The sequence below is a fragment of the Suillus fuscotomentosus genome (assembly GCF_016647785.1).
Source record: "Suillus fuscotomentosus strain FC203 chromosome Unknown F5891scaffold_91, whole genome shotgun sequence".
Lineage (NCBI taxonomy): Eukaryota > Fungi > Basidiomycota > Agaricomycetes > Boletales > Suillaceae > Suillus > Suillus fuscotomentosus.
Window position 1 is genome coordinate 146,908 of NW_024539603.1, and position 12,223 is coordinate 159,130.

The 12,223-nt window shown below is 46.6% G+C and overlaps 3 protein-coding genes across 3 annotated transcripts; 2 read left to right on the forward strand and 1 right to left on the reverse strand.

Annotated features, from left to right (window-relative positions):
• Positions 1 to 181: 181 nt before the first annotated feature.
• Positions 182 to 1,600, reverse strand: F5891DRAFT_985592 (uncharacterized protein; the record flags this gene model as incomplete). Its single annotated transcript, XM_041377623.1, has 5 exons — positions 182 to 371; positions 661 to 733; positions 863 to 931; positions 1,080 to 1,338; positions 1,451 to 1,600. The coding sequence occupies 5 exons, from the start codon at positions 1,598 to 1,600 to the stop codon at positions 182 to 184; spliced, it is 741 nt and encodes a 246-aa protein (XP_041219354.1).
• Positions 1,601 to 3,988: 2,388 nt separating this feature from the next.
• On the forward strand, positions 3,989 to 4,309 carry F5891DRAFT_962510 (uncharacterized protein; the record flags this gene model as incomplete). Its single annotated transcript, XM_041375908.1, has 1 exon — positions 3,989 to 4,309. A coding segment is annotated over one exon (321 nt), but the record flags the coding sequence as incomplete, so codon positions are not given.
• A 1,978-nt stretch (positions 4,310 to 6,287) lies between these two features.
• On the forward strand, positions 6,288 to 10,486 carry F5891DRAFT_1131166 (uncharacterized protein; the record flags this gene model as incomplete). The annotated part of the gene is made up of 12 exons (XM_041364634.1): positions 6,288 to 6,416; positions 7,375 to 7,537; positions 7,589 to 7,722; positions 7,773 to 7,960; positions 8,012 to 8,177; positions 8,225 to 8,373; positions 8,421 to 8,815; positions 9,014 to 9,199; positions 9,253 to 9,391; positions 9,442 to 9,925; positions 9,950 to 10,061; positions 10,164 to 10,486. The coding sequence occupies 12 exons, from the start codon at positions 6,288 to 6,290 to the stop codon at positions 10,484 to 10,486; spliced, it is 2,568 nt and encodes an 855-aa protein (XP_041219356.1).
• Between the last annotated feature and the right edge of the window lie 1,737 nt (positions 10,487 to 12,223).

Consider the following 12,223-nt stretch of genomic DNA (forward strand, 5'->3'; position numbering starts at 1 on the left):
GCCGTACTGGATGTTCCGGAAGCAATGGTAGTTCGGTCTGTCCCGATGTAGATCCCAAGGGTTTAGCCTATGGTAGCCGTGGTGGCTCTCTACAATAGTCTTGCGCTTGGTTCACGCATATGACTCTCCCCAGTTGTCGGAATGCCCATAACCGACGGGTTCGTATAGAACCCGGCTGCTGTCAGACATTGTCCCATACAACGATCTCCCATCCGTACATCTCGTGAATTGCAACGGACCCCGTTATGCCGCCAGATCTTCCATCCGGCAAATCCCTCGACAATCCGATTGCTGCGAGGGCGACGGAACCAGAGCTTGTATCATCAGCACCGGACCCAACGGCTGTGGGTGTGCAAACTCTGCCACACCTCCTAGTCATACATTCAATTGCAATATCTGTTTACGGCGAGACCCGGAACCACCCGCCGAACTGGTTCACTTGGCCTACCGGCACATGTTTTGCCAATATAGTCTCGAGACCCATTGCGACCTATTTTCTTCGGTTCCGATGGCTTGCAGGTATTACAGCCCGTCCGTTGCCCAATATGTGTAAGATATCTGGTTCCATGGTTTTGGGCCATCTGTCGGGCCCGGGTGCCACAGCATGCCGATCATAAGACAGGATGCACCTGTCAGCCGGTCACGAATACACCGACGCACCCATCATTGTTGGGGACATTTTGGACTGTTAGGTCCACATCTGGGCCCATCCAGCGCAACTGGGTATAACGACCTGCGCATCGTTGGCAGCAATGTGGTCGAGCTCTGGGGCCATCAGCCTGTCTCGGATATGAAGGCCCCACCGTCGTCGATGAGGACCTAGGGATCGGTTCCGTTTACATCTGGGCCATCCGCCAGGTACCGTGTACGATAGCCTGCCCACCGTTGTCTGAGATGAGGTTAAGTTCTGGGCCCATCCGCCGACATCTGCCTGTACCTCGCATGACAGGCTGTCATTCCCCGTCCGAGAATATTATTCCAAGCACATTCAGCCCATCTGCCACCATTTTCGCGAGCAAAGATGCATGTTCTGGGCCCATCTATAGCCTTCCCCGAGATTCCACCCGAAGTTATTTTACCTATGGGGGACTGGGCCCGTCCGTTGCCTTTTCCGGGTCCAAACACAGAGGACTGGGCCCATCCGTCACTGTTTCCGAGACCATCTGCATATGCACCGGGCCGATTTACATTTTCCGAGATCACATCCACGGTGGGCCCATCTGTCGTGATGGTCAAGATTACATGCAATCCGCTGGGCCTATCCTCGGGCATTGCAAACCCACCCGGTCGCACATTTTGGGCCCATCTGTTGACCTTTTTCCCGAGCATACCTACAAGCTGGGCCCGCCCATATGTAAGCATACATGCGGGCTGGGCCCATCCGTCAAAATTTGTGCAAATCCGCCTGGCCCATTCTCGCCCTCAACCATGCAGGCCCACCCGGTCACACATTTTGGGCCCACTCATCTCTATGGACCTCAGCCCAACCGCCAGTGTCGGTGTGGAAGTTGGGATCAGTCATCTGCACCGGCTGCTCGGGGCGCAGACGCTCCGGCCACTCCCGTTCGGCGGACCGATTCGATCGCATCTTATCTGCCATATCGGATAAGTTGATCTGAGTCGTGTCCGAATGATACCAGATCTATGTTGTGGTATAAATTCGGTAGCTGAACCAACCGACTGCGCATGCAAGTCAATGCAAAGCGATGTTGTGTTGGCCTGGAGCATCCAAACTGGCATTGATGTATGTATCCGGAAGATCCGCCATCAAGGACCGGATGTGCGAGTAACATGATTGCGCACACAAGGGAATGCAACTGTTTATATGTGCAATATGTCTGGGACACCATACATATGCGAATCCGGTATTCACAGCATTGGTCTAGTGCCGTCCGCCGGGCTCAGGTGCCAGCCTACCCATCATTAACGGAGGACGTGCCTGTCAGCCAGTCTCGGATACAAAGTTGGTGAGGACCCTTGGGGATGGTCATGTTCACATCTGGGCCCATCCGCCAATACCGGGTACAACTGCCTGCCCATCATTGGCAGGCCCCATCCGCTGGTCTCGGGTCGTCGGCCCAACCATCATTGATGAGGACCTTGGAATGGTTGGGTCCATATCTGGGCCCATCCGCCTGTACCGGGTATAATGGGCCGTCATTCCCTGTCCAAGAATACTTTTGGGCCCAGCCGGTACCCCAGCAGCACACATTCTGGCCCAATATATTAATGTATGCTTCTTCTGTATCCCTCCCGGTCCTTCCATGGCTGACCCACTGGTCTATTGACTATTACCCCAGCCTACAAATGATACTGCATGATGTTGGCCCACCCGTCACTACCGAGGATTGCCTTCATGGCTGGCCCGCCCGCCCTATCTCCGGTCCTTCCATGGCTGGCCCACTGGTCTATTGACTATTACCCCAGCCTACAAATGATACTGCATGATGTTGGCCCACCCGTCACTACCGAGGATTGCCTTCATGGCTGGCCCGCCCGCCCTATCTGCATATGGGCCGACCTAGGATGGCCCGTCTAACTGGGGAGATTATCAACCTTTGGCTGTCCGACTAAGTCGGAAATAAAGTACTGAATTATGTGCACAGGTGAGACTCTACTGTGCTGGATCTGTTCAACTATTCTACACTCATAAAATGTTTCAAGGCTGCCAATGCTGGCAAATTTCTGTCTATTATTCTTGCTCTCATCCACCGGCCGGGCCTCAAAAAGATTCAAGGATTGGTTACTAACACTGGTAAGTTTTGTTTCAATCCTTTTTGGTGCGACTCATCCACTAGCCAGGCCTCAAAAAGATTCAAGGATTGGTTCCAAACGCTGGCAACTTTCAGTCCACTGGCCAGGCCTCAAAAAGATTCGAGGATTGGTTCCTAACACTGGTAAGTTTTGATCCTTTTTGTCATAACTCATCCACTGGCCAGGCCTCAAAAAGATTCGAGGATTGGTTCCTAACACTGATAAGTTTTGATCCTTTCTGTCATAACTCATCCACTGGCCAGGCCTCAAAAAGATTCGAGGATTGGTTCCTAACACTGGTAAGTTTTGATCCTTTTTGTCATAACTCACCCACTGGCCAGGCCTCAAAAAGATTCAAGGATTGGTTGCTAACACTGGCACCTTTCAATCCACCGGCCTGGCCTCAAAAAGATTCGAGGATTGGTTCCTAACACTGGTAAGTTTGAATCCTTTTTGTCACAACTCATCCACCAGCCGGGTCTTCTTATTTGCCCTTGTACTCTACTTGATTAGCACCTGCAATGTTGTAGTTGTCGCATCATGTCTAGATTTGATTGTATGGTACTAATATTTCTACAATACAAGAGAGTGTGTGTTTCGTCTGTATGTGTGAGTTTTGCGTGTAGAATAGTTGAACATTAGAACAAGCACCATAAGACTCAACTTGCAATTTACTTGAGTCTAGCTCATAATTTGATCGTTGTATGAGGTAGAACCCTGACATACATGCTCTGAATAATTAGCTACTGCTATACCATTGATTTTGAGTGAGACATGATTGGTGATCATCAGATATCAAGCAATTAGTAGTAAATCTCCCAAAGTCGACACGGCTACTTTCAACAACTTGTTCTAAACTTGGTTACTACTACATCATGGGCTGACCTCGGCTGTATCACACATCACAAGATAAAATTGAGGCTGCTCGTTCTTACCGCAAGAAATACTATGCAAAGTAAGCACTTGCTTTTCTGTTTTAACTACTGACATGTATCAGGAGATGCAGAAATAGTGCAATCATCAGCAAGAAGAACTGGCAAAAATCTTGCAAACAACACAACTGTCCGACCAACAATGATGTTGATTCCCAAAGCTGTAGCAGGTACAGCGTCCGCACAAGATCATCACAAAGGCACCCATGGTGAGCTGCACATTACTGATAGCTACTCAAACTTTACATTGAACTATCATTAGGCAGGAAGACCTCACAAGTGCCAAAGCTGCACTTACAGACATTATTGGTGGATCATCGCGAAGACTTTTAGATGGGCTGGTGAATGATCTTTGTCAGTCAGGTGATGCGGGAACATGCATGCATTCAATCAATGTATTACTAGGTGGTATGGAAGGCATTCAACAACGTCTCCGGCTACTTCATGGGATCATTTTGCAGGCTATGGGGACAGGAGAGGAGTTGCAGCGAGTATATTTGATATCCCATCAAGCATCTAGCCTCATCTTAGCACTGGAGGACTTGCTCATGCATGTCATGGTCAACCCTCACAATGTGCTGGAAGGTCATACACGCGGTGAGCTATTATACCAGACTATGTAAGGATCCTCTGCGCCCCGACCATAGCTCCAAAAGGAAATCTGTGAACCATCGTGCACAAATGCCAAATAAAGCCACACACCTAGGTGCTTACTTTCCCCTTCCAACTCGAACAGCCGCCTTACAACTACTTGTGATATCACTGTCTCGCAGTTATGATAATGTTAGTGATGCATCAATCATGTAATCTTCAATCCTGACACCGGTGATTGCAAGCACTAAAACTCTATCAAACGCTAGCCCCCGTTGGTCTAAGATGCTTCTAATCCATTCTACTTGCACCGAAACTCTATCAAATGCTAGTCCTCGTTGGTCTAAGACACTTCTACTGGAACCTCACATTTGCCGCTGCCAATTTGACTCATCGACGTTAACACTTGTGTTCCAGGGTGCTCGTTGGTCTAAGACACTTCTACTGGAACCTCACATTTGCCGCTGCCAATTTGACTCATCGACGTTAACACTTGTGTTCCAGGGTGCTCGTTGGTCTAAGACACTTCTACTGGAACCTCACATTTGCCGCTGCCAATTTGACTCATCAACGTTAACACTTGTGTTCCAGGGTGAGTGATTTGTCATATCAATGGAAGTGCTAGGTATTGAGCTAACCCAAAATTTTCCTCGCTGCCAGTCCATCTCTCCATATATGATCCCCTTTGGGTCAACATCACTACAATGCCCTACATGGCAGAGCCAGAGGAGTATGTGACTGTGTATGAGGGCAGTTTTGAGTTTGATGAGGCTGTCTATGCTATGGTGGATGAATGCTTTATTTTTTCATATCTAGGAATATTCTACAACATGCCTGCCAAGTGTGATCTAGAACCACCTTTCTACTGTGTTACCTATGGCCGCTACATTGGAGTTTTTCTGTCATATCTCTGGTGAGATTTCCATCTCATTTCCATTTTTATACTTAAACACCCACCTTAGGGATGATATAAAAACTGAACTCCAAGCCCCAGGCCATCATGCTCCTACCTACTTCGCTGTTTGGTCACTTTCTTGGGGAACAGAAAGTTCATCGTGCCATCTGGCATAGGCTCGCAGCCAGTAGATGACACTGTAAGTTTGATGTTGTATCGTTAGTAGCATTTGCTAACATTGCTCAGTCTATAGTCAGGACCGATTATGGGAGAATATATTTTAGAAGACAATCAGAGTAAGGAAGAGATATAAGGTTTTTTGTGAGGCTCATGGCATGCAGTCATTCAGTTAGAACACAATCACAATCAGGGTAAGGAAGAGATATAAGGTTTTTGTGAGGCCCATGGCATGTAGCCAGTATCTCAGGTATTCCGCTTTGGCTGAGGAAAAGAGCAATCAAATTTCTGGAGCATCCCTAGATAGAGATGAGTGTTTGGCTTCATCAACGCCCTTCGGCAAGTCACATGACATGTCAGGCTCGGAGAGCTGCATATGATTTCTGTTTGCTCGACACCATCTAAGAATGTCTATGGGTCCTGGTCCGTCTGAGGCAGGGCCACCACATCCAGTTCAGACTATCATATGTACTAAGGCAATGTCCTCTACCTTGAGGAACTCGCTAAAATGGATGAGAAAACCAAAGCTTAATTTCTATCGCACAGCGCCAGTAGTCCATTATTGCCAGCATACCCAATACCAAGTCAACAATGATGGCTCTGTCAGTTATACACAGAAGTGTTTTCTACCTCCTAAGAATGCTAAAGCAACCATCCCGGACCATTATATTGATCAAACTCATGGGGAATGAACTCTATGCAACTCAGACACCTTTTTTTCAATTCCAGAGCCACTTGATGATCTCCCACTCGAAGTATCATTAGATGTTTTAGGCCAACAAAGGAGAAAACAAACGGCAGGCGTACGTGCACTACAATGTTTCACATCATTTGACTTCCCCCTCACAATGTTTAATCAGGACCATCCTTTGTTGATGTGGCTGAATCACAGAGCGTTATTCCTTCAAGAAATGATCTGTCTTGAAGGAAGAGTCAGCATGCGGTTGTGCTTAGAGTGTAATGGTCCCAATCCAGAGTACAAGTGTCAGGACTGCTTTGGGTCAGAGCTTCATTGCTCAACTTGTATTTTGTCAGTCCATGCACACCACCTGCTTCACCGATTGCAGGTACGTCTTTGCATTTAATTGTGATAATAGACTTAATCTCAAATACAGAAGTGGAATGGTCAATTAGGGATTAGTGTGGGTATACCCATGGGTATCTGTGGTGATACCCCCACCCACACCCACCAAAAACCCACACCCACACTGGTGGGTGTGGGTTTATTCATGGGTACCAGGGATGGCTACCCATACCCATACCCATAGAGGGTATACCCATGGGTACGACATGAACAATTGGTACTACACACTTAGATATCTTAATGAATGTTGTAGTAGTACTGGAGACAAATATACTGCTAGTCTCACCTTGTTAATTGGCAGTCATTTGAGAGAGATAAAGCTAAATAAGAACCCAACACCAGTAAGTCTCTGAAAAATGCAACAATAAAAGTTGACATTATCCTTGTAATACTAGTTGAGACAAGTCTGTTGTGAGTCTTATTTTGTTAATCAGTAGTAATTTGAGCAAAATAAAAATACATATTGATGAGTTTGGCCAAACACAAGTTGTTATTATCATTACGTATCTTGATGAAAATTGTAGTGCTATGTAAGGTGAGTCTATGGCTAGTTTATCTTATCAATTAGTTGACATATCAGTAACATAAGGATTGAACACTACTGAACCAAAGTTCAAAGTTGTATTTCTATAGTCTACATGTAACATGATAGATGGAATCAACATACATAGATGACAAAGATAGTATTATTGAAAATGAAGTTGTTGGCTATTCAACCTAGGCATACCATTCACTGAGACCACTACTAGCATATTTGACAAAGTTGAATCACATATCACAGTGCAAAGATAATTTTTTTGCCTACATACCCACTGTGTGGGTGTGGGTAGGGGTGTGGGTATCCTAAGTGCCTACCCCCACCCATACCCCAGAGGTACCCACACCCACGACCCACGTGGGTTGAGGATACCCATGCTAATCCCTATGGTCAATACTTCGAGCGAATTTCTCTGAAAGCCCTGGGCCTCCGCATTCAGCTTGGTCACATCACTGGCCAGCAATGCGTCAATCCTCACTGTGCTTTTAATGACGATTTTGTCATTATCGACATGTTCGGTATACACGAAGTGTCACTTGACTTCTGTGGTTGTGCAATAGCCGAAAGTCATATGCAACAGCTACTTTGAATGTCATTATTTCCTTTGACAACCTCAGATCCAAAAACTGCTGCAACATTCCACGTTCTGGAGCAGTATCACCTGCTCTCATTTGAGTCAAAAATATCTGGCTATGAATTTTATCATGGACTTTGCCGGATGTCTGACAACACCGGTCTACTTCTCATTAAGGTAGGTTCAAAATTTCAAGTATCCTTATGGTCAGTAAAGCTTCTTTACAGGATCGATATGAGTCATTTATGCAGATGATTCGTGAATGGCGTCACCTGAAGATGCTCAAACGTTCAGGGCAAGGTCACAATCTGAAGGGTGTAGAAGCGACAGCTCAAGGTGAATGTGCTGTATTGTGCCCAGCTTGTCCACATCCAGGGAAGAACCTTCCAGATAATTGGAAAGATGCACCTCGACGGTGAGTTTTAGATAGCTTGAGTGGTATTATCGCTGATATAGATACTATTAGTTGGCTCTATGGATTGTTCCTTGCTATCGATGCAAACTTCCAGTTGAAACGCAAGGCTGTCTCGAATGACAGTGTGGATCCAAGCCTGAGTTCTGGGTGGGCCTATTTCATGGAGGATGAAGCTTACAAGGGCTTCTTGGACAGCAATTCGGACAATACCCAAGAGGTTGTTTTATTTAAATCTTCTTTTCGTGTATTAATGGTGTTCTACAGAAATCAACATGCTCAAGTCACAATGCTGTGAACATGGCAGACACAAAATCTAACTGCGGACTTACTGCCACAGGTTTAGGTACTGTCAACTGTGCCCGCCACAACATGAAATGGCCCAACGCTGTTGGAGATCTCCAAAAGGGTGAAAGGTAAATCTTGTTTTGCATTCAGACATTGGTGATCTAACGGTCTGTAGATATGTCAACATGGATTATTTATTCTTCTCAACACTGCGCCACACTGTAATCGACACTCTGAATGTATCTTATGATATCGCGTGCCAGTGGCACAAAAAATTATGGCACCGTATGAGCACATTTCCAGTCTCAATGCACCTCCTGCCCACTTTCAAAACTATCTCTTTTTTCATCCCAAAGTTCCACCTTCCTGCTCACATCAAGGAGTGTCAAACCTCATTCTCGTTCAATTTCAAGAGTGGGGTTGGTCGGACTGATGGAGAAGCACCCGAGTGTGGCTGGGCCAATATCAACCCCATCGCTTCAAGTACTAAAGAGATGGGTCCTGGTGCATGGCGAGACACCCTTGACGACTACTTTGGAGACTCAAATTGGAAAAAGGTAGTTAAACTTGGTTCATACATTTTCATTGAAACCATCCTTTATTGCAACTGGATACCTTAACCTCGACTACCCCGACACTCGATTGTGCAGATGCACCGTGCACCTTCTCTCCATCCACCAGTCGCCTCGATAATACATCAACCCCTTACTATGCTGAGGCAGTTTCGGTCTTGAAGAGCATATTTGGGCTGACCTCCTTTATTATCAGGTCATACTATGCTTCACAAGATGAAGGATGCCTTACCGGAGCGGCAGGATCATCACGAAGCCCTTGACGACCTTGAAGAAGGTTTGAGAGGTGAATATAGTGCCGCTCTCGCCCAGTGGAGAGAACATGTGGAGGCTTGGGAGCATGACCCTGCAAAGCCAAATCCTTTCGAACGAAGGGCAGAAAGTATGTATGGATCATCATCAGTCACTGTGTGCGGATCTTTCCATGCATCGTAGCTGTCACTATGGCTTCTGTGCGACTGGAACTGGCTAGGGATGACCAGAATGATATTCAAACAGGGACTTGCCTTGCGCTACATGAGGACTGTACTCCTAGTGTATTGATCAGTACCGGCTTAGAACTCGAGGAACAACAGTAAGTCCCCTGAGTGCTGCATATGAGATCTTTGTCTTACTTTTTTCTAGACGGCAAATGAAAGCTGACAGAGCCGGCCTCAGAGTTCATGCAACAGACAATCAAGAAGGGAAGATGCTTCAGCGGAATAACACTCTGCAATGCAGGATCGACACCTGGACTAAATTACAGGAACTATACATGCCATCGCTCACTGCACTATGTGTCAGCAAGAGTTCAGTATCTGGTGGCATAGCCACTGCAGTAGCTACACCAGAAACCATCAAACTCTGGCTACCATCCCAAATCGGCAAGACAGCACCTTGTGACACCTGCCTCCAAACCATTGAATGGAAGCTCCGGTATGCGCAAGCTCACGATGCACTATGTTCCCTACATTCAAACTTGCATGCTCAGACTGCAATCCTCAAGTATAAAGATCACAACCTTCATGGACAAGGTGCGAATACAAGGGCACAGAATACACTCAAAGCTGTTGAAGCGAGGCTTGAGGCTGCTGCCAGCATGTATGAGCATGCCCATAAGGCTCTCGTGGTTCTTGCACCACTGCTGAATCAGACTGGGTGGCACTCCTCACTGCAGCCACTAAACCGAGCGGATATCCGCTCAATGACAGATCTATTATGGGGGAATCAGAGGGGACAAGAAAACTATCTTGGATCTGGAATATGTGAGGAGCTGCACCTGACGAGATGGACAAGGACAATGCTTTGGAAGGTGAGTACTTTTTTCTGTTTTGGAAGCTTCAAGCCTAAGGTTCACGGTTAATTAGATATGCGAATCGAATGGTGCAAAGCCAGGGCACAGGCGATGTGCTGGGCTGAAGAGGTGGAGCTGCTGAAGGAAGAGATGCAGAGGATCCTACAATTTTTCGAATGGGATGTGCAATGCTGGGATGAGCGAGGGCTAGAAGATGCCTTACACGACATGGATGATGATGATGAGCGCGAGGGACTGATAGCATATTCCAAATGTCAAGCTTTGTTATGTCGAAGGCTCGCTGAGTCCTTCAGGACTAGTTGGACTGACACCTTGGCACTGGCGGACATATTCAACCACTCACTCGTCACTCAGCAAGACATGGACATTGATTGATTAGTACCCATAGTACATGCATACATAGCAAAATCCAATATAAATTTGTGCTAGCATTGGCTGTCTCATTTGAACAAGTAGTAGGTGTATGCGAATGTGGGATGGCCAACGGGAGGCAAGAACAAGCGGGCCAACGGGGGGGCGAGAACAAGCGGGCAAACAGGTGGGCAAGATGCATTAGCAAAATGGGCAAGTGGAGCACTACTATGCATCATGATGCATCAACTCCCTCCCGTGCTGATGCATCATGATGCATTGGCGGGAGGGAGCTGATGCATTACAGTGGGAGGGAGCTGATGCATTAGTGAGGAGAAAGGGTAGTATAATTGCAGCAATGATGCATCACGGGTGTGCTACAGTTACCCTGTTTGATGCATCAGCATGCCACGAACCTGTGCAACTGCAAACTGTGCGTCGGGTTTGCACCCCATCTGCAGGGGCAGCAGAGAAGTAGTAAAAAATTGTGCGTGAGGGGTGGAAGGAGGTACTGTTCAAGCATCTTGAGCATGATAATTTACAAAAGAGACTTACAGTGAGTATATGCCCCATCACCAACAAATGAGCATGGCAAGGAGTCTCAGCTTACAACTTGGTTCAAGCACGGGTACTTTGTTCCAGTAGTGATACAACAAGAAATAGGTTTGCCTAGACCTTTCAAATATACGTCAAAACGCCATATGTTAAATAAATACCACGACAGATCCTCCACCAAATTTCTCCTCCCTGCAGACCACTCGGCAAGCATTTTCCTACACAGTACTGCTAGTGGATGCGTGTACCTCCTGGAAAACAATCGAATTCATGCTAGTTTCTGCGTCAGAGTATGCCACGAGTAGAACATGAGATTGTATCAGCACTCTGAAATACTCTCCGATGGTCGATCCTATCGATCCCGTCGATGGGTCGAGTCATTGCCTACAGAAGTGTTTCACAGCAACCCGGACTGAAAGACACAGTGCGAGGACCTCCCAAATAGCGTTGAGCATCCAAATCATTGAAACAAGAAACGAGGAGTCCCCTTCAACTTCATAAACGCACAGATATGTGCCAGAGAGTATCAGCTCCTCTGGTATTTGTCCAATGAGCTGTGTTCTCGAGTCAACAAGTAAAACCTACCCCCTACAGCATACTTGAGTCCTATTGCCAAGAGTACTACGCAGGCGATGTTAACCGTCAGAAAGATAATAACAAGGAAGGTGAGCATCATTCTAGATCCTTGATACATAGCATGTAAGCGAGCAATCATGATGACTTGCATCAGGTTTCAGTCAAGTCGATGTCACAGAGGTATTGCAACTGGGTGACTCACCGCCTAACGCAGCAGCTACGATCACATTTGTCCCACTCAGTACATGGTTCGTAATAGTGCCTGAAACTCCCAATCAGTGAACACCCTCGCACTAGTATCAAAGACACCAACTTACACCTATCGAGCCATTATGTTGAACCAAGTTCAATGCTTGGAATCTCACTCACCCCTACATGAGTGTACTGATTGGATGGGAATGAGATGGTTGCAAAATACTTACTGCGTCTGTCAGCGATACTGGTATAGTTGCTGTGTCTCGCCAGTCAGAGATGGAACACAGCGTATATGAGACGTGCGCAGAAGATAGACACTAGTTGTCAGAGATGAGCCATTAGCACAGTGCAAAGTTATTGATCTCGACACATACACAGAATATGGTAGTCCAACATAGCATATCTGGAACACTTTGGGGTCAGCACGACTGTCAA